The sequence below is a fragment of the Hyposmocoma kahamanoa genome, unplaced genomic scaffold, assembly GCF_003589595.1.
Source record: "Hyposmocoma kahamanoa isolate Upper Pololo Valley unplaced genomic scaffold, ASM358959v1 182, whole genome shotgun sequence".
NCBI lineage: Eukaryota > Metazoa > Arthropoda > Insecta > Lepidoptera > Cosmopterigidae > Hyposmocoma > Hyposmocoma kahamanoa.
In genome coordinates, this window is record NW_020653713.1 from 6,065,264 (window position 1) to 6,088,006 (window position 22,743).

Sequence of the window (22,743 nt, forward strand, 5' to 3'; positions counted from 1 at the left end):
AGCGACCACGTGTATCTCTAACTGTTATGATGAAATACGCTCTATGGATTTACCTTTTACATTTTAACTTAAATGAGCGTCCCGGGCGCGCGAGGGAGGCTGGCTTATGTTTGGTCTACGCGGCAGCTTCCGCGCGGCGACCGCGTGGTTGTATTATTCCGAAAAAGTTAACAGCCTTACTAATATAAAACAACTACATATCCCTTTAATCAATATTTAGTTAAGCATTATTTAAGATTTTAAGCACTATTTAACTTTAAATTACCTATAAAAAAAAGTTAAACGCTGCTTAGTTAAGTAATGTTCAATGGGGAAAAAATCATTACCATGGCAACTTTAGAAGATTAAACCATTAAAAATAGCTATAGAAAGCCAAAAAACAAAAAAAATGTTGTCAGGTGGTTCTCATTTGACATTTGGAGCGAAAATCTAAATATTGAATCAAAGACGAATACTAACAAACTCATTGTCTATTATTTTCACGCTATCAAAACGCAAAACGCTATCGTTTCCTAAACTCATGTTCATCTAACTGGTGCAGTGGATCGTATTATTCTTCTTCTTTGCGTGCCTCCGTCTAACGTACCGCAAATCTGCTATATCACGCCGAAATTGTTCCATTTTTTTCACAATTCAAGTAAAAGTTTTCTCACAACAAAAATCAAAATAAATCTGCTGAACTCATTGACGGTTTCTGATCTGCTAACAGCTGATTAATGTCAGCCATGTTGTTAGTTAACGAGTTAAACAAGGTTCCTATGGTGTTTAAGTTGACAGCTATTTAAACAACAAATTTATTAATCACTTAACACTAATTAATGTTTATGGGTAACCCTTTTTTTTTAAACATTTTTTATAGTATTATTTAAAGTTAAATGGTGTTTATAAGTAAGGCTGTGAATATTGTTGCCTTACGTGAAAGCACGGCAACTGGGCAGCTACAGTCGTAACGTTTAAACCAAAAAATCATCATAGCAATCTTTTTCCAATCCTCCAAAATTATGCTACTATAGCCCCATTGTTCGGTTTCAGCAATTCATTCCAACCGTAAGCGCAGGTCGCCAGAAAACCGATATTCTTTAATATACAATAACCAAATTGACCGTCGAAGCACTACGAATGTTGATGTGGAAAACTAATTCTACGAGGTAAATTTGATCGTCTGAATAAACAGCAAACCAACATATTCTACTTTTATTTGGAATTTACCATGATATTTTCGGTGAAGGAAACGGCATCTGCTGCGACTGAAAAGACATCTTCTGGGCGAGCTGGTTCCATTGTAGACCTTATCTTTTGCTCCAGAGCTAGGTAGTGGTCAAGAACAAGTCCATAGATTTAAATAATAATCTCAGTACAGAGTACTAAAAAACCGACCTCAAAAGTACGTGGAATTACATCTAATTGCCCAATTTTATTGAAATATCCCCTAGTTCGCCACAATAGGGAACTTGACACAGGAGATAATAAAAATAAACCATTAAAATAATTGCTCCTTAGAATAAAATTTAGGCGTTATTTATAAGAATCTTCATGCGAGAAACAGCCACCCTTAGAGGTGGATGATTTTCTTCAAAATTAAATGGGACCGCTATGGAGGTATCCTCTTTCCTACAAAAACCGGTCCACAAATACCGGAGTTGTCGCGTAACATACAAAAAAAAAAATACAGTCGAACCTCCTCCTTTTTTTGAAGTCGGTCAAAAAAAGACAAGAATTGCAAATTATTTTTGGATACTTATTATTTTTTATTAAATTATCAATTAATACGGTATTTCAACAATGCTGAACGACGCACCGTTCGATTCCGGCAATATTAAGTTGGATCGCGGGTTTTATTCGTCAATAAAGACGACGGTAGCGGTTATTGTGGAATGCGCTCATAAGCCTTCAAGATAATTATACCCCTTGGTAACGTGCGTGTGACGTCACGTATACACGGAACGAGTGTAATAATGCATTGTCGTAAATTTTATGCAATTCATAGGCAAAAACATGATATCATATAATATGTAGGTATGTCTATATCGAGCTAAACAAGTTGATATACCGATTTGAAACCTCTTGAATAGATTATATTCACAGACCAAATACAATATATATAAATTTAAATTCTATATTTTAATTTTTGATAACAATCATTAAATAACAGTTTTATGTTATAAACCTCGGTTTATATAGATACAAGTTTTTTTAAATATGAATTCATGTAATACCAGTTCGCAATCAAACAAACATGTTGAGTTTTTTTTTGTTCTATTATTGGAAATGAAACTATATAACTATATAATTATTAATACGTCTTGTAGCAAACCGTGACAGATGCTATGCCAACTAAGCCACTGAACGAACCAGCGGACCTCACGAATTTTTCTGTACGTGTTTGTAGGATCTTTGTATGGTCTGGTTTTTAACGACTTTTTAGCCGTAGCGACATGTATGAGAAATCTATGAAAGTATTTCGTCACACAGTTAGGCACCTTTACAGCTACCAGCCCTGGCTAGAGATGTCGCTATTAATTGTAACTTAACATTTTATTGAATTGGTATTCAATTCTTTTTTGTGTATAATAGAATATTAATAATTAAATAATATATATATATTTTTGTGTATAATTTAATATTTCTCAGAATAGACAGAATTCAAACCTTATTTATTCCGACAAACCTATACATAAGTTTCGCATTCAAGTGTTACTAATAGTAAAACACAATTAAACATTTATAATGATTGTTTATAAATAATATGTAAATTTACCTAAGTAAGTAAATTAAATGTCTATACAAACGTGCCCTTGTTTCGTTTGTTTTTCATATTTACTTCCAACTTTCTAATGAACACGCTTGATTTACCACCCTAAACTTTGTCTGGCTAGCTTTTAATGAAGTCAACGTACCTGTAGAGCATGTAGTTTAGCTGGTTAACATATAACATTACCAAAAACTTATACATGAACTGCCTCCCATACTGGACTGCCACGAAGAGGTCCTGGGTTCGATTCCCAGGAGGAATATCGGTATAGCCTATATTTATTTATCTCGTGAATTTGGGTGTAATTTGTGGTTGCCTATGTGTGTGCCCATGGCACCCGCAATACAGGGTTTCTCTACTGCGGGGCTATCAGTGTGTTGCGTTTTTACGTTATTACCTATGAAATTAAAAAAGAATTCTCTTTACAAAATAAACACTGCCATTTGAAAAGGTACAGATTATAATAGCCAGTAGAGCTCCATGTGAAAGAGTTCGTCCCGGGAAGTATTGCCATCTTAACCTATTTCTGCCGCCAAGCAGTAATATGAACATTACTGGGTTCTGGTTTTCATAGGGATACTGGTGAAGTTACAGGTACATGCGATTTTTCAATTTATGTCTCAGGGTGACGGGCGCAGTGGCAATGCTTCTCAAATTTTTGAGATTTAAAATTCTAAGTAGCAATGTAACTGTTATGTACAGGCGTGTCGGTTACCACCAGGCGCACAACTGGTTCGTCTTGTTACTTCTGTAACGGTTACGGTTTGGCCATGTTGGTCTACCACTCAGAGATCCCGGGTTTGATTTCCGGGCTGGGAGAAATATTTGTATGGCCTACATTTATTTCTCTCGTGATTGTGGGTGTAATTTATAGTTGTCTATGAGTGTGTCCATGGCACCTGCGATACATGATTCCCTAGTATGGGGCTATGAGTGTGTGCATTATATACGCATATCAAAAATGTCTAGGAATCAAGCATGTTTGCCAATTACTAAACATCAGGCTTTTAAAATTTTCTTTTTGGTCACTTTTATAATTTGAATTTGAAAATTAAATTAACCAAAACAAATCCATTGGTGTAACAAAAATTAATTAATAAACCTGATGTTGATGTTGATGATGCGCATGGAAAGAGCCTCCTCGTGGCGCACACCGGTAACAGCTAGCCACGGTAACGCTTTGCCTAGGCTGGCTAATCTTTTCAACACGATGCTTCACCGACTTACGACCCCCTTCCAAAGTCTTCACTTCTAAAACCAGCTCTGAAGGTCATCTCAATTAACATCGAAGGTTTTTCTATTAATAAATCGACTCTTCTTTCAGAACTTAGTTTTGCGACGCAGTGTAATGTCTTGTGTGTCCAAGAAACACACCGTGGTCAAGAACATCTTAGGCCACAAATACCTGGTATGACACTTACAGCTGAGATACCACATGAAAAGTATGGCAGTGCCATCTTTACAAAATGTAGCCTAAATGTAACATCCGTATCATCTCAAATTGTAAATTCCATAGAAATAATTTCCATAAATATCGGAACATGTATAATCTCATCTGTGTATAAGCTGACAAATCAACCATTCGAGTTTTGTAAAACCAGGAACTTTGACGACCAGTCCACTAAAATAGTTGTTGGTGACTTCAACAGTTACAGTCTGTCTTGGAGGTACAAAGAAATGAATTTCGACGGTGCAGCGGTAGAAGAGTGGACAGATTCTTTAGACCTTACTCTGCTCCATAACCCCAAACTCTCTCCATCGTTTAATAGCTGTCGATGGAGGAAGGGATATAAACCTGACTTAATTATTATTATCTCTAATATAGGTCCTCTCTGTGCCAAGACGATTTGTGCCCCTATCTCCAGGACACAGCACAGGCCAAATAGTCCATGCTGCTATAACACCTATGCAAGCACCATTTAAGCGTCGGTTTAATCTAGCCAAAGCAAACTGGGACCATTTCTCGGAGATTATAGACGGGAAGCTAGGTAAAACTGACTTGAAGCCAATATCTGACAACTATCAAACGTTCATAAACATCATAAAAATAGCATCGAGGCAAAGCATCGCTAGAGGTTGTCGTAACTCGTGTACCCCGGGCCTGAATAAGGAATCCACTAAACGTCTAGCTAACTACGAGCAACTGTACACTAAGGACCCATTCTTAATAAGGAGACCCTTATAGCTGGGAATGAACTTTTACACATGGTCAGTCAAAATCGGAAAGAAAAGTGGATGCATACAGACTGTAACGTTGATATGACGCGGAATAGTAAGAAAGCGTGGTCTGCTGTCCAGAAACTTACGGGAGATCCACCCCCTCCTGCGAAACCTGATCTAGTTTCAGCCAACCAGGTAGCACATCAGCTCTTACTTAACAGTAAACCACCCAAACGGTTATCGAGGGTCCGGGAAATACGTAACTGAAATGAGTTTACTAATGAGATCAGCAAACCATTACTTACTTAATTGACTCTGGGGATTAAATTATTAAAGAACGGAAAGGCAGCAGGAGTAGACGACCTTGTGGTTGAGCACATTAAACATCTCCGCCCACTAGCAGTAACTTGACTGCTAGAATGTTTCAACTACTGCCTTGAAAGTCATAGGATCCCCAAAATGTGGAGAAGAGCAAAAGTTGTGGCTCACTTGAAGCCTGGTAAGTCTCCCTATGATCCCAAAAGCTATAGGCCCATTTCGCTGTTGCGCCATCTTTACAAACTGTTTGAGAGACTGCTCCTCAACCGTCTAACACCATTCGTAGATCCGCAACTGATGGACGAACAGGAGCAGGATTCAGACCCGGAAAGGCTTGCTGTGGCCAGGTTCTCATGCTCACCCAGCATATCGAGGATGGCCTCGAGAGAAACTGTATAACAGGCTAGGTCTTGGTTGATTTAACAGCTGCTTATGAAACTGTAAATATACGAAGACTCTTACGAAAAGTCGAAGAACTGACCAGTGACCTTGGGTTTGTTCGGATACTGTGTGAGCTTCTACGTAACCGTCGCTTCTTTGTTCACTTTCTCTCTGAAAAACGCAGATGGCGCTGCGTAAATAACGGACTTCCCCAAGGGAGTGTCCTTACCCCAACTCTTTTCAACATCTACACCAATGATCAACACAGCAGCCCATCTACAACACGTTTCCTATATACGGACGACCTAGCCACCTAGACAACCCATGTACCAACTTTCGAAGAGGCCGAGGAGAACCTGATCTCAGCCTTGAATGAGCTGGGAACGTATTATGATATAAACGGTCTCAGGCCCAACCCATCAAAAACCCAGACGTGTGTTTTCCTCTGCGCAACCATCAGGCTAACCAAGCGCTAAGCATCACCTGGCAAGGAGTCAAGATCCAACATGAGTATTTTCCTAAATATCTGGGGGTTACACTGGACAGATCACTCACCTTCAAACCGCACTGTCAAAAGACCAAAATAAAGGTCAGCTCACGCAATAACCTCATTCGACGTTTAACATCCACCAATTGGGGAGTAGCGTCAGATGTCCTACGAACTACAGGTTTGACCTTGTGTTTCTCGGCTGGTGAATACGCGTGTCCGGTGTGGCATAGGTCTGCACATGCAGGACTTGTTGACGTAGCGCTTAATGTCACCACCAGCTGTCTCAAGCCAACTTCCCTCAATATGGTATATCCTCTAGCAGGTATTGGATCACCACGGCGTCGGGATGTAGTATGCTCCGCGGAGAAGTACAAACAAGAGAGTGACAGTCGATACCCTTGATATGGCCACCAAATTCCCCGAGCTCGCCTCAAAAGCCATAAAAGTTTCCTGCGCACCACAGAGGCTACGAGTGACTATCCAACTGTCACTAGGTGTGTATTGTGGAAACGGACAAATCCCCCACTACCTGGTTTCATAGTACCTCAAGAGCAACTACCACCAGGTTGCGACCTGCGGTGGCCCGTGTGGAAGTCCTTAAATCGCCTACGCACTCAAGTAGGACGCTGCAGAGACACGATGTGTAAATGGGGTTTCAGGGATGCTGGTCAAACTCAATGTGATTGCGGTGCCCCAGCGCAGTCCATGCAGCCCTTGCTGTTGTGCACCTTGTGTCTTAACACCTGTACGAGGGAAGATCTCTACGCAGCCACGGGCAGCGCAGTCAAAGTAGCAACGTACTTCACACTTCTTCATTATGAGCAGCCCACAAGAGTCGAAGCGAATGCATTTCAAAGTTATTTATAAAAATTTGCACAAACACAACACTTCACCAGCTGATTATAAAATCGCCATTTTGTTTCGTTTTCTACAAGATGTTGGCGATCGCTTCGTAATCAATCGATGGAATAGATAGTGAGCGTAAGCGATTGTCAAAATTGTCACTTTAGCTACGGTTTATATGGGAGTTGTCGTACGAGTTGGACGTTCCGTTTGATGGAATAGAAAGTGAACATTGGCTACCAATTTATCGTTCGTTACGCTACATCACGTGACATTTCTTACGCTTATGTCAATCCCATACATTGTCTTTCTATTCCATTGGCGATATCGCTAACAAAAAGACACGTTGGCTAGGCCCTCAGATTTTCAATAATTACCAAAAACGTGCTTAATTCCTAGACAATTCGATGAGTGTATTATTATGGCAACGTTATTCCCAAAATACAAATTTGTAAAAGTTATTGTATGTTTTTTTATGTCATGAGTACGATGATCACCTGTTGAATTGTGGTGGAACGTTTTTGTTTTGTCTGTATAGTTTGAAGTATATGCATAATGTGTGACAAGGTATAATCCAGCCAAATTATCTGGTTTTGTTAGAGAGAGGTGGCTAGGGGCAATTCTTTTAATAGCATCCTCGTCATGTAGTTAATTAGTCATAAACTTTATTAAATATTTTTATTTATGTTTTATTCATATGTACAACTATTTTTACAATCCCAATACAACATTGTAGCATTTTATAACATAATCAATCACATAACGTAATACAATTAAAAATTATTATTATTATTATTGAAACTCAATAACGCTTTATTAAGTGTAAACTTTCACGAATTTCACTCATTATTTGATTTTTAGTTCGGGACTTAATCATATATAAAACGTATTTTAATTACCTCGACGTATTGCAACATCCATGGTCATCCATTCCCTATACGTCAGAAACGTCGAGGTAATTAACGTATGTTTTAAACATGATTAAGTTCCGAACTAAAAATCAAATAACACTTAATTAAAGCCAAGTTCTAATAAAGGATAATAATTAATAATATACAATAAAATAGAATTAATTATGAACAAAGCAAAAACTGTGTTGTCTTCATTAACTCGCTCTCAAAACAAGTAAAAATTTCTACTTCTTCAGGTACTCGATTTAGTGTGGAATGGTGCGGGTACGAGACTTGTCCAGCGTCGACGGCGCCGGTGCATGTACTCGTTTGGCACGCATAAACAGACTGATTGCAGCACTCACAGGTTTTAAATTTTAACTCTCAATACTCGCAGTATATATTTTATGAGAGCCAAATCCTTTCTTGGTTCCAACTTGTTGTATCCAACCATAGCCAATACAAATAAGATTGAATACATCAAGGGATAAAAAGGGTATACCCCATATAGTCTCATGTACAGTCCACAGCACATCAAGCTACACATTGACGTATCTTGTTACGTTGCACTGGAGGCGATTTTCGAACAAAAATGTGTAGTGTGATGTGCTGTTGTCCGTAAAAGTATCTCGTCATGTGCGTTAGTTCGCTTCACATTCCAATAAGCCGAATATTCCCCATGAATTTTGACATCAAAGACAATGAAGGCAAATAGTTGACGGTCTATTTGATGGAAAGTTATTAATTAGGTAGCCGCCGAGGAGCTAGTAGCATTAGAACTCCTTGTAAAAGAGTTCGTCTAGGGAAGCATTGTCAACGTACCTGTTTCTGTCGCCAAGCATTAATATAATACTGCGTTCTTGGATAACGGTGTTGGTGAAATTATAGGCACATGGTATTTATAGTTGACACGTATTATAGACACATGGTTGTACTTGTGGTTGACAAGTACCATGTGTCTATGATTTCACCAGCATCGTTATGTCTTTATTATAATCTAAGCGATTTGAAGTTCTAGTTGGCACTTCAATAGTTCTAGGCGAACTTGTTCCTTGCCACCAGGAACACAACTTTTTCGTCCCGTCACTTGAGTTTATAAAATTAATGGTTAAGAGCAGCGACTCCGGAACAAAAACTGGTTAGAGTTCAGTCAGATTGATGGAATTTTTGTCTGTGTTCGATCCTTGATATCCTTGTAATAACATAAATACAAATTTAGTATTAAGTATTCACTATTAAGTACAAATAACCGTTCTTTGTAAACACTCCTCTCACACATTCTCCCAAAGAAAAAAAAAAGAAAGAAAATATTTAGTATTAAGTAGTAGTAAACATTTTAGTATTCTCAATAAATACTTCTATTACACATAGTTCCAAGACACTCAAATGTCATTTAACAGCACTTTATGTACATACTGTCAAAGACAAAATGTAGGCCAATAGCACAGACATGGAACCTTTGATATAGTACAGACATAGAATCTAAAAAAAACTAGTGAATAATTTTCACAAAAAAAATAAATGCAATTAAATGACATTATTTTATTTGCATGAGATATGTTTGAATAAAAACTTACAAAGAAGTTATTAATTAGTGCAGCGTATCTTACCGTTACATTAAACAAAGATATTAGTTCATAATATGTACTACACTTGTTTATTAGGTATGTTCTGAAAATTCATTAACAATATAATAACAATTTTCTAAAAGCCGTTTCTCTAATTTCCTGTACAAGAAAATCATGGTAGTAAAACATCATGTTCAATAAATAAATATTACATTATTAACTTTTTGTAATATTTGCGATTCTAGAATCCTTTACAAGATCTTCATACCTGTGTCTGCTATTGCACAGACTCTCTTAAATTTCCAACCGAGAACACAGCAATGTTGCTTTGCAGTAGAAATAGATAGAGCAGTCCAGTCTCCCCAGACCGTGGAAATACAAATAAACCTACCGCTAATAAACTTTACTCTAAACCAACTTACATTAAAATTCAAACAGTAATATGACTAAAGCCTGAAACACAATATTCATAGTCACTAATCAAGTCGTTGTAATATTTTTAATGGAACTAGTTATGCTAATGGGGGTTGAGCACTGAAAGATGAACGGCGGGCAAGCCGCAGGAGCGAGTATATGTATTGTACAGTAGAGAATGTACTGCCATTTTAGTAAAAATATTGCACTATCACATTTTACGAATTCGGCCATGTAATTGCGGCCTAATCTTCATCTAAATAAAATAGCACTTGGTCATAATAAAATATACATAAGTTGATGCGTAAAATTCAAACTTCGAAATTATTAAAATATTTGTTTCCTTTGATAATTATCGTGATCATTATATTAATTATTTGATAACTATCCGCTGATTCATGGTTTTTAACCGACTTCAAAAAAGGAGGAAGTTCTCAATTAGACTGTATTTTTTTATATATGTGTTACGCGATAACTCTAGCATTAATTGTGAACCGATTTTCATTTTTTTGTTAACCCCGTTTAATTTTTAAGAAAATGTTCCACAGCTAAGAGTGGCAAATTGGGGGACGAATCCGGCTTCGCGCACTTTCCGTTAACCGATTTCAATAAAACTTGGCAAGTAGATGTAATTCCACGAACTTTTGAGTTCGTTGAACAAATAGTGAGAAAACGCAAAGAAAACAATTCGTCTTGTAACTTTTTGAGATTGGCATTTGACACGTTTGGATACGTCTCGGATACACGTAGCATTTCGTTGTTCCAAATAATTTCTATATCAACTGTAATTATTACTCCGAACCCTGATAGAATTACAGCGTTCTGAACTCGAACTATAATACATTTTTATTTCAGAAATGAATCAAATTAGTGATCCATGGTACAAAATGAAGAGAAAAAAGAAGATAAAAGTCCATTTAGACAAAATGATTTTATTCTGTTCCTTTACTTGAGAAAAGACAGAAAAGCAATGCTTTTGGAAAACACGAATGGCGGTGATTTAGGAAATTGGCCCCGTTTGCGTTTTGAGTAGCTGACCCGCTGCGTAAACGTGGACACTTTGGATTACCGCCACAGGATACCATTAGAGAAAACCATGGATGCGGTTGCTGCTTCTGGACACAATTATGGATTATAGAAGGGATTACTACTAGTTATCGGTTACTTGCATTGAGCACAAGACACAGATTCTACGTTTGCGCGACGCCATAAATTGCCAAACTTCGTTCAAAAAGCTTACATTAGGAGAATATACAGAGTTGTGATAAAAACTATAAGATATAATTCAGAATGACCAATCGCTTTAGTGAAGGGCGTTATTCGCACTTGACTTGTATGGACATTGTTATCTTTTCGTACTCTATATCTCATTCATACTGTGCGTTAATCCAGCACTGTTGGAACCAATGAATTATTTATACTGTACCACAAACGTATATTTGCAATCAGTACAAACCAATGTGACATTTCCCGTGACGCAATAAAGACCACAAAAGTGGTAAAATAAAACTGAACCAGTTGCGGAGATTATTGCGTAGGGTCGAGTATATTCACGTTTAAAATAAACGAAACGTACTGATATTTGAGGATTACTCTCTTTTTGACTTTTGAATTATGTCATTGAATTAAACATTGAAAGTTAGATTTTTCTGGTGAGGATTTATTCTAATTCGCCTAAATAACGCAAACAATAAAATGAAATGGCGTCGCGAATAGTTCTTCGGCCTTGTAGCATTCACAAGACCGAAGAACCTATTTTGATCACAGAAAAACATTGACTTACAATTATATGGACGTCGGGTCCGCGCTAAAAAGTGTCCGAACTTATAGGGCGTTAAAATCGTACACAGAGCGTCATTCACGCTTTAGTCTTCGTTTGTTCGACTGACAGCGAAGCAAGCAAAATTAGACAGTACTGCGATGACATTACAATTTAAATTCATCGTTTTAGCTTTTTCATATTCCTTTACATGTCACTACGTTTAAATAGGTTGACATGGGACATTTTTTTCGTGGTTTTTGTATTAGACCCGTCGTCCATATATTTGTAAGTCAATGCAGAAAAAGCAATATGTGTAACAAATAAAAAATATAAAAAAAAAACACCAATCAAGTGCGACCAAAAGACATAAATTTCGGAGATAAGAGAAAATGGCGATTTTTTGCATATAGTTAAAGATTTAACGACGTTGACGTTGACTCTGTGTGTGTTCTACCGTCCTTATAATGGGAACTGCTCAGAAGAAATTTTCGAACTAGTACCACAGTCTTGTTTCCACCATCGTACCTCTCGCCAAAGTAGTACAGCCCATCCCTACATCATAGGTGCCTGGCATTGTAAAACAACGCGGGAATAAGGTTCATATCTTTCTCGAACCTGCAAGATGTGGAATGATCTTCCTCCTGAAGTATTTTCTTTGCGTATTGACATGGGGTTCTTCAAAAAACGCTTGGGCTCTCAAAGGCTGGCAACGCGTAGGCAGCTCATCTAATGTTGCAATTGTCCATGGGCGACGATGACCACCTCCCATCAAGCGGCTCGTCTGCTCGTTTTGCCTCCTGCTTTATATAAAAAAACGCACACAATAAGACAAAATCTTCAATAAAATTTTATAATTAAAAAATTTCGATCCTAATTGAGGCTATCAACGCAAAAGTGAAGTATCTCACATTTATTTTTTTCTACAGTATTACTTTAAACAATACTAAAGTTATATAATCATTTTATAATAAATAGCATCCAAATATAAAATAATTTTTTCGCTGATAGCCACTATTGGAAAAACTGAAAATGGACCGTTTTTCGTTTGCGTAAACTTTGTTAGGCGTTGTGACAGATCATGAGCATAACATATTTTTTTCTATAACATCAAGTGAACAAGTCGTGCGCCTGCGGTCGAGACGCGCCTGTCCATAACAGTTACAGTGCCACTCAAGAGTTTTAATTGCAAAGGTCTGAGGGGCACTACCACTGCGCCCGTCACCCTGAGACATAAGTTGACAAGTCCCATATGCCTGTAATTTCACCAGCACCCTTACCTTTCAAAACCGAAATACTGTAATGCTACCCTCGACGAATTCTTTCACAAGGAGCTCTGCTGCTACTAAAATTACCCAGTCAATTTAATGTGATATTATATTTTTTTAATGATTTCAGACTTTATGCACATATGAGCAAACACTCTGTAAAAAATTTATTCTCTACATCAAAGCATTTGCATAGAAATTTTCAATACTTCTGAAAAGCGACCAGCAAGTTGAACAGATCAGCTGACCGTTTTTATTATATAAAATATTGTTAAATCAGCGTTTTTAAATCATAAAGCCGGTAACCAGTTTATTTTTATCGTGCCGTATCGCATCGGTTTACGACGCGTCACCGACATTCCGCTGCATTCGACACTCTCACAGAATACAATAATATAGTATAACAAAACAAATAAATTCTAGTAGCAGTAGAGCTCCTTGTGAAAGAGTTCGTCTAGGGATGTACTGCCGCCTTACCTATTTCTGCCACCAAGCAGTAACGGTGCTGGTGAAATTACAGGCACATGAGACTTGTCAACTTATATCTCAGGGTAACGTACGCAGTGACGGGAGGTACCACAGTTTGCGATGCAAATCTCTGAGTCCCACTGCAACTGTTATGGACAGGAGTGTCACTTACTACAGACAGACGACTGGTTTTTCCCGTTACTTGGTATTATCTAGAAGTATAAAAACAAATGTTACTAAGTCTTCGATTTTCGCGATTGTTACACCTTGGAATTAAAACTATTTTTTTTTTAAACAAACAAACGTTTCGACACTTTACAAGAGCCATGATCACGATTGATCGCGATGGTAAATCCACCAACCAGTTATGCTTAATGTTACTATAAACCACCCTATTTTTCATTATAGTTTATTATAAGTAGCAGTAGAACTCCTTGTGACAGAGTTCGTCCAGGGAAATACTGTCACCTATTTCTGCCGCCAAGCCGTAATGTGAGTGTTACTGCATTCCGGTTTTGAACGGTAAGAGTGCTGGTAAAATTACAGACACATTGGACTTGGCAACTTATGTCTTAGAATGACAGGCGTTGTGGCAGTGCCACTCAGATCTTTCGACCAGTGGGTCGATAGGAGACACGGGCTCCTAACGTACCGGCTTGTGCAGGTACTGTGCGGACACGGCTGCTTTGGGCACTACCTGCCCAAAGTCGCCCAGAGTGAGGCCTCAACGTCCTGCCATGAGTGCGGCGATACAGACGATACGGCACAACACACCCTAGAGGTGAGCAATCGCTGGAGTGAGCAACGCCGCACTCTGGTAGCGACTATAGGGGGAGATCTCTCGCTGCCTAGCGTGGTATCTGCCATGCTAAGCGGCGTGGAATCGTGGGAGGCAGTGGCCTTCTTTTGCGAGGAGGTGATGTCGCAAAAGGAGGCCGCGGTACCGCGATCCGGCGCAGGCGGCGGGGAAGAAGGCGAGTGCAGTTCGCTGCTCGTCTAATTCCCTAGGCCAGCAGACAAGAGACGGGGATCCCTTGCCCGCATTACACGGTCTCACTCGTCGTCTGAGGGAATGGGTTAAGCGTCCGACCCTCCCCTCCTTAGCGCGGGAACTTTGGCAGAAACCAAGGTGGCCGGGGCATCGTTGTGGTAGAATCCTCGGGATGCCACGGTGCCCACAACACCCGGCCAAGAGGGTGCGCCGGGGGTTTTTAGTGGGTATGCCCTCCATTGGAGCGTCAGTCCCACATAAGCATTTCCCCCCGATAAAAAAACAAGTGCCACTCAGATCTTTGCAATTTTTTTTAATAAAATGTTTAATTTTAAAAAAATAAATAAATTTAATTAAAAGTAAATAAATGAATTAAAATATTAATAAGTAGTACTGCATCCTTATATCTACATGAGATTTTTTACCAGAGGAAAAACTGGTTGGCCCCAAAATGGGCTCCAAGTCTGCAAATTTAAATCATCTCATTTGTGTGTCGATAGACGGACAATGCCAGGCTTTTGTACGTTTGATATTCTGGAAAAAATTAATAGTGTCTTGTCAGTGGCTAGCCACCGAGCTACTATTCAACTGTCATTGCAATTTTTTGGTAATCTATTCTTACGTAATGTATTAATAATATGAATATTTAATTTGAAGACTAAATTGCTGATTAAACAAGATAAAAATTAATATATGTATAAATTTAGATATATAAGATAAGATAGTATTATCCACGTAAGGTTCAATTTATATTGCGGCGGAACTGAATAAAAACTATTTTGTAACGTATGCACAATAGCATAGCACAAATGCTGGAATACGTTCGCCGGTATTAATGAAAAATTACAATACCATTATATTTAAAATACATTGGTCATTTAAAACTATAATTTTGAACTTGCTTAAAGATGTATGAAGCCATTTACTATTCAATTATTATTTTTATTTTCTTTCTATATTAGCTTTGGAACATTGTGTTCTACATTACAACTTGTTATGTATATAACTCATGTGAACTTACGTAGTAATTATTATTATTATTATCATTGTATCAAAGTTTCATCAAGTTAGTAATAGTGGTTACCGGTGTTGGTGACACAATCATTACATATTTAGTGTTACAAAATTACTTGCAACTTTTAATTGTTTTACTGTTTGTTGACTACTGACTACATTCATTCATTCAATCACTGTTAGCCATTTCTCTGACACTCTAATGAGACTCAGCTGCCATTGCAACTAAATTTTATCACAATAACAAATATTATCTTATCCGCTCACGCGATGCGCTCCTCCTACCGCAAAATGGCGGCTATTTGGCTTCGCAAATTAGAAAAGGATTCAGTTTAAATACAAGTTTTTATAAATAAACATTATTATTCTGCATTGCTAAATAAATACCCTCCGTACTACCAACAAAAACATCTCAAATGAAATGCAGTAATACACCGCAAATCCTGCACTAAAAAAGCACTAATGAAATTTTTGGTGTACTTGGATAAATATGATAATATTCCGTTTGAGTGGTTCTAACGTTTACCAAGAATTTACTCCTCAAAGTATAGTTTATAAACATTTATATTCAGGGTAAACTTAAAAAACGCTACTTACGGTATGTTTTCAAGAAATAGACACCGAAATCACCAGCCCAAACAATAACACACACGGTTGTCGTGACGTATTTTTGAAGTTGTTTATTTTTTTAAATGACAGACCCAGGCATTAAAAACTTTATGGTTTGCTAGAGTAGTTACCGAAATAGCAATTAATATTAGTTATTTTACCTGTTATAACTTCGATATCCGATAAATCGGTACAAAATCATCACCGGCACCTCTAGGTGTGGTATGCGTCTACGGCTGCATGTATCGCGTGAGCGAATAATTGCAATAAAATGTCAATAGAGTCCATCTTCCCTGCTGAAATTATGATGTTCTTTTTTAAATTTCAACGGTCTCTCGCAGCATCCTGGGTAGAAAACGGATTTCTTTTGCAAGGAACTGGGGCTTGTCAAATTTAATTGAATGTGTAGATTTACCCATGATATGTTCGCAGACGGCAGACTAATAATCTTTTATGTACAGACTGTTTTACGACACGGTACTTGTCAACAGCAGCCATTTTTGTGTTTGTTTGAAAAATCAAATGTACTTACGCGATTTAAAATCTGACACACTTTCTTAAAAAGCCGTAGTAGTGTAATAGTTTGACCTTACGCCTGTTAAACAGAGGTCGTGGGTACGAATTCAGACTCGCAGAGTTTCTCAAATTTAATACGAAATTACATGAGCTTTTCGGTGAAGGAAAACATAGTGAACCTGTACCTACGTCGAAAAAGGTTCACAACTCTTGGAAAATCGTGTGGAGTCCCCAACCCGCATTGGGCCAGCGTAGCGACGATGGCCTTAATTATCGCCTGAGGTTAGACCCATACTCAGCTGTGGTACGTATAAATGGGTTGATCATGATGACGACTCTTTCTTGACAAAAATCTTTCTTGGTGTCTACTCAAATTGAGCAATCCATGAACGAAATTACCGCATCCGGATTGCGTTAAATTTGCAACCAGAATATTAAAAATACATTCTACAGGTCATAGCGGAGCCCGGAAATTTTCAATTTCAACGCGTGATAATTGAGACCACCAGGAAAAAAATGTAAGCGCAAATATGCAAAAATGTGACAAAAGAAAAATAAGGTAAACTAACAAAGACCGCGCTATCCTCATACCGATCATCGACTTTCTGCCTGACATAGAACTATACAATTTTTTTACATAACAAAAGAATAAATCTTTGCTAGGCGATCAATCAATACCAAAGAGAGTAGGGTTCGTAATAGAATAATGTATGCGTACTTCAAAATTTCCATAAATTTGTGATATCCATGACCCAGTAGGACATTGGATAAGGAGGTCACGGGTTCGATTACCGGTAGAACCAATTTAGTTGACGAACTTTTCCTATTAGTTTCTGATCTGAACCTTCGGAGCGCCGCGAATTAATTTCGTCGAATTAGTTACATACAGGGAATTCCCTCGTTTGAGACCAGATATTTAGTGCAGGTGTCAATTATTATTAATTCACACATCGCATTTCTGTTTTGTCACACGGGTTCATCGTCAGCCTTTTTCTGATCCAATCTTGGATATAGGTCTCTTCGCTCTTCTTTCACTCTTGGCGATCTTGTGCCCGACCCACCCATTCCCGACCTCCGTGTCGTCAGATGTCGTCCACCCAGCACTGCGGTGGTCTATCGCACCCTCTTGTATCCGTTCGGGGTCTCCATTCAAGTACTCGCCTTGTCCAGCGCCTCACGTCCATTCTTGCAATAGCCCACGTTTCCTTCGCCACGACAACAATGCTATCTTTGACTTTGGTCCTTTTTCGGACCCAAGTATTACTTATTCTCGCAAGGTGACTCCAAGCATTATTCTCTCCATACCTCTCTGCGCGACTCGGAACTTCTTGGCGGACTTCTGTGTAAGAGTCATGGTTTTCCTACCGTAGACATTCACGGGCATGACACTCTGCTCGAAGATTTAGGCTTTGAGATATAGGGGACTGGGTTACTTGTCAATAAATCTGACAATGTTATATATTTTATAATACAGTTATCATATGTAAAGGACAGTTAGAAAATTACAGTTACATAATAATGATGAGATAACTGACAAACTTACTAAATTAGCTTTCTCAATTTGGCAACTATTATTTAGCATGTATTTAAATTTGCAAAAGCAGCAGGCAAAGAACAAAATCTAAACGGTTATCTTTTTCAATGATTGATCCTTTTTCTCTGAAACATAAAATAAATTAATTCAATGCGTATTTTAATTTGTTCTAAGATTAACTTAACTTTGATATTAACTTATAAATTAACTTTGACAGTTTTATGTTGGGCCTCAAAACTAAGACAATCGAGCATTAAAAATAAAAATTAGATACTTATTATTAAAACTAAGTAGGTGGTCATTATATTTGTATACTAACATTATATTAATTATATTTTTTTATAAAAAAAAATACATGCGCATTTGACCTCCATCTCAACTGATGGAAAGCGCATTTGACCTGAAAACGTGTACGGAAACGCAAGCAAAATGGTTTCTGGCACTCGCCGGCCGCTGCCGCGTCACGCTCGCTTCGCTCGCTCGGCTCGTGCTCCTTTTTCATATACTAACCTAACCTACTGAATGGAGAACGCAACCAAGCAACCAAGATTTATTAGGAGATCAATAACAAAAGATATACTGGTTGTAAATGTCATCAATCGTTAAAAGAAAAGACCAATAACAAAAAAGAGGATCAAATATTTTTTTGAATACCAAATATTCTCTGCTCAAACATAATGATACTGTTTGAACTTTGAACCTTGAATGCAGTTCATTTATAATTTATCCGTAAATCAACTAAAATAAACGGAACAATTAACATATATATGTCAAACATAAAAAAATATCGTTTATTAAAAAAAGTTCACGTTTACAATAGATCAATTGTATCTTGGAAGATCAAATAATATTATCCCCTATTATATTTTACAAGTTAATTGACTGAACTTATACAACCTATGTCCCTACTTTGAGCAGCGTTATGGCGTTCACAAAACGTACTTTACGACAATGCACGTGAAATATTGTTCAGTAAACAATAAACACGGGGATTTCGTGAGGCAAGTGACGTCAAGAGCTATGCTACGAATGTAAAGGCTGACAACTTGTGTTTGGATCTTTGCCATGTTGCAGAATTTCATAGAACTAAGTTCTTCTTCCAACGGCACGAACAATGACGTTAAAAATCAATACAAGCGCATTTATATATACGCTAATGTAGAGCGGTAGTAGTCCACGGGGACAACGATTCCCTCCCAATGGAGAGTTCAGCAGTTCGATTCTCTGCATCCCAGTTCCCAGTAAACAGCGCATCAAACTTTTGTCCGAATATCGCCTCCAGTGCCACAGAACAAGGTCCGTTAAAATAATAATAATATCATAATAACTCGCACACTGATAGCTCAGGACTAGAGAAACCCTGTGTCGCGGATGCCATGGGGACACACATAGACAACTACAAATAACACTCAAACTCATGAGAGGAATAAATGTTAGGCCATACAAATATTTTTCCATCTGACCTCTAAGTGGTAACGGTTCAGCCATGGGGCAGTCATGTCAGTTGGTGTACTGTCCTTTGTACCTGTAGATTTGTTTTCTGTTTTACGTACTTTTGTTAATGATTAATAGCAACACCTCTCGCTCACGTTGAACAGAAACATTGTGATGAAACTCACATGTCGAAGAAAGTTCATAACATAAAACAGTTCAAAATGTTTGAAACCCCAACTCTCATAGGACCAGTGTGGCGGACTGTAATAATAATATATTGTAATAATAGTAGGCTAAACAACCACGTCTAATTACCTGGTCTCAAACTAGGGAATTCCCTGTACTACGAGTACCAGAGCGACAGAACACCCAGACTAGAAGCAATTTAAAAAAGTTCATTTCTCAAATTCGTCCTACCGGAAACAGAACCTCCTCGTCCAGTGTCCAAAGTTCAAACCGTTGGGTCACCGAGGTCGTTACCGCCACCACCATCTATTTCTGCCGCCAAGCAGTAATGCGAGCATGAAATTACATGGGTGCTGAAGAAATTACATGCATATGGGACTTGTCAACTTATTGTCGGAGATAGAGCAAATCCGCGTACGTAGTATTAGTAAAAGGTGCGTATCTGCACTAAATTACATTTTACTGGCGAGAGATTTAACGTTATTGCTTTGTTATTTCAATGGCTTCAACTTTCAATTTTGCACAGTAAGCATTAATTTGAAATGGAAACCCATAATGCAATGCTACTTACGCGTGATTGCACTATACCTGACGCTATATATCAGGATGACGAGCGCGTCGCAGTGCTCTTCAGATCGTTGTGATTGAAAACACTGAGTGGCACTACAATTGATATGAACAGGCGTGTCGGTTACCACCAGACGCGCGACTTATTCGTCCCGTCATTGAGTATCATTAAAAAGAAATATCCAGAAGGTAACTAAAACAAATGGAAGATTGATGGAGAAAACAGTCAACGGTTATCTCTTGGTCCGCTTCCACAATGCCTATGCATGAGCAGATAAAATGTTTCTATCCCAATAACCTGAGCAATTAATTGTATTCATTGAGTCACAGTATAATTCTATTCATGGAAAATGGTAAATTGTACATGTTGTTCAGTCTGTACAGAAATCGCTTAGACGTAAATACCATCCCGAATGAAAGGATAAGAAAACCTACGAGTAGTACAATCATAATTACAGGCGACCAAAGATCTTAAGTCCGACGGCCTTAGGGCTTCCTTTGATATCAAAAATGTTTACAGAGAGCTTCGCCTCGGTTAATCTAAATCAATATAACAAGTTTTTAACATTATCAAATGACTAAAGACTTCCCATCGATCCAGCAGGCACAACAAAAGGGATATTTTAGATTCCGTGGGCGTATCATACTAATCCTTATCTAGGAGTCAACTTTATGGTCGCTCCACGAGTAAAACGTTAATCGGGTCGCAGCAAGAGATTATCCAAGGAACAAGGATGTCAAATATGTCACAAACTCCCGAAAGAAAGATAATTTCATTTATTAACTTTCATGATAATATCAATTTGGCATCTCTGATATGATTGGAAACTATAATAGATACATATTTGACAACTTCCGTGGTCCAGGGACTTGCACAACGGTGTTCATGGTGTTGCTGTCTCTGAGGTCCCGAGTTCGATCCCTGGTCGGATCAATGTAGAAAAACTAACTTTTCTATTTTTTTCATTTCAAATTTCCTTTATCGAGAAACTGCTAAATAATTACGTTCATCGATTGTGCAAATTGAGTGAATGCCAAAACAGTTTACATGTATCGCTGCTCTTTGATTAATTTTACAAATAACTCAAAAGGTAAAAGAAAACGGTCCCATAGCCGCAATAAATATAAAAAAAATATGTTGAAGAGTTGGCATATTTTTATTAGACACCATCAGATACATTACCCTGATCCCAAAGTAAACTGAAGTGCTTATGGAAATCGGAAACAACGACGGTACCACAAACACCCAGACCCGAGACAATGTATAAAAGTTAGTTTCTACATTGACCCGACCGGAAATCAAATCCGGGACTGGGAAATGGCGACACCGTGAAAACCGGTGTGCAAGTCGCTCTACCACTGAGGTCGTCGTTTAGTTCATTTCTTTTTATGTTTCTTTTTTATTATTTTCATTATCTTTAAAAAAATACCTAGTAGTTTTTCGTTCTGTTTTAGGTTATGTTTATTAGTTGAAATTTAACTGGTTTAACAAAAAAAAATAATTAATAAATGACGACACCATGAAAACCGTTGTGCAAGCCACTCGACTGCGGAGGTCCTAATACCTATTCTCATGTTACCTGCAAGAATTTTACTTTAATCAATCAAAATAGTTTCATATTTTCGTTTGTAATACAATGTGGCAACCCTGCTAGCAAGAAAAGCAAAGACGGTCGGCAGTATTTCAGATCGCTAATGGATTTAAAACTGAGCGCCGCCTCCGTACTTCTCACTATTACCTCTTAGCTTCCTCGGCTCTTTTGTATTATCTTTGCTGTTGTCCCTTCTGTATGCTACTTCTATTTATCTGCATTAGGAACATTTACAATTTGTACCCAGACTTGTCGTTTATGGTGCTTACAGTGTCTACAGGGTTAGGGTTATTATTTAAGTAAATCGGAAACCTCTGATAGCATTAAACTTAACGTTTTTTTTTTTTTTCAATGTGTAGCAATCGCGATAACATAAGAACTCGTTTATGAAAATTTATATTTTAAAAACTCAAAAATTCTAAATTTGTGTAGAGTGCATATTCAATTTCTTTTATACAAATTTAAGTACGCATTTGACCTCCGTCTCACCTGATGGAAAGTGACGATGAGTGATGATGCACACTTAAATATAATGCCTATTCACTCTCGCCTTCAAAAGGTCCAAGTTATAACGTTCAGGGAACACGTCCGCAGGCAGGGAATTGCATTCCATAGCCGTTCGCCATATAAATGTGAAAGCACAACATTTCGTGCGAATCTTTGGAACAACAACATAGGGGTGGAACTCAAGCTTACGTCTACTCCCCCGATGGTGAAAAGGGGAAGGCGTAATTAAAACGTGTAATTCGATCACACACTCACCGTGATACATCCTGTAAAATACTGATAAGCTGGCAACTTTACATAACTTATCAATAACAGCAATTTTTGTTTGTATTATCACCAGCACGTAATTCGTGCTACGTCGTAATTTGTAAACATCACGGTCACATTTCGTGCACTTTTCCGATTACAAAGCATTCATTCATCATACAACAAACCGGGCTTCAATAGTAGAGCCTCTAAGCTCTTTAACATGGCTTACAACA

General features: G+C 38.0%; 1 protein-coding gene across 1 annotated transcript; it reads left to right on the forward strand.

Annotated features, from left to right (window-relative positions):
* Positions 1-5,371: 5,371 nt before the first annotated feature.
* LOC113226137 lies at positions 5,372-14,311 on the forward strand. The gene is made up of 3 exons (XM_026458666.1): positions 5,372-5,411; positions 5,517-5,623; positions 13,976-14,311. The coding sequence occupies exons 1-3, from the start codon at positions 5,372-5,374 to the stop codon at positions 14,309-14,311; spliced, it is 483 nt and encodes a 160-aa protein (XP_026314451.1).
* Positions 14,312-22,743: the final 8,432 nt, after the last annotated feature.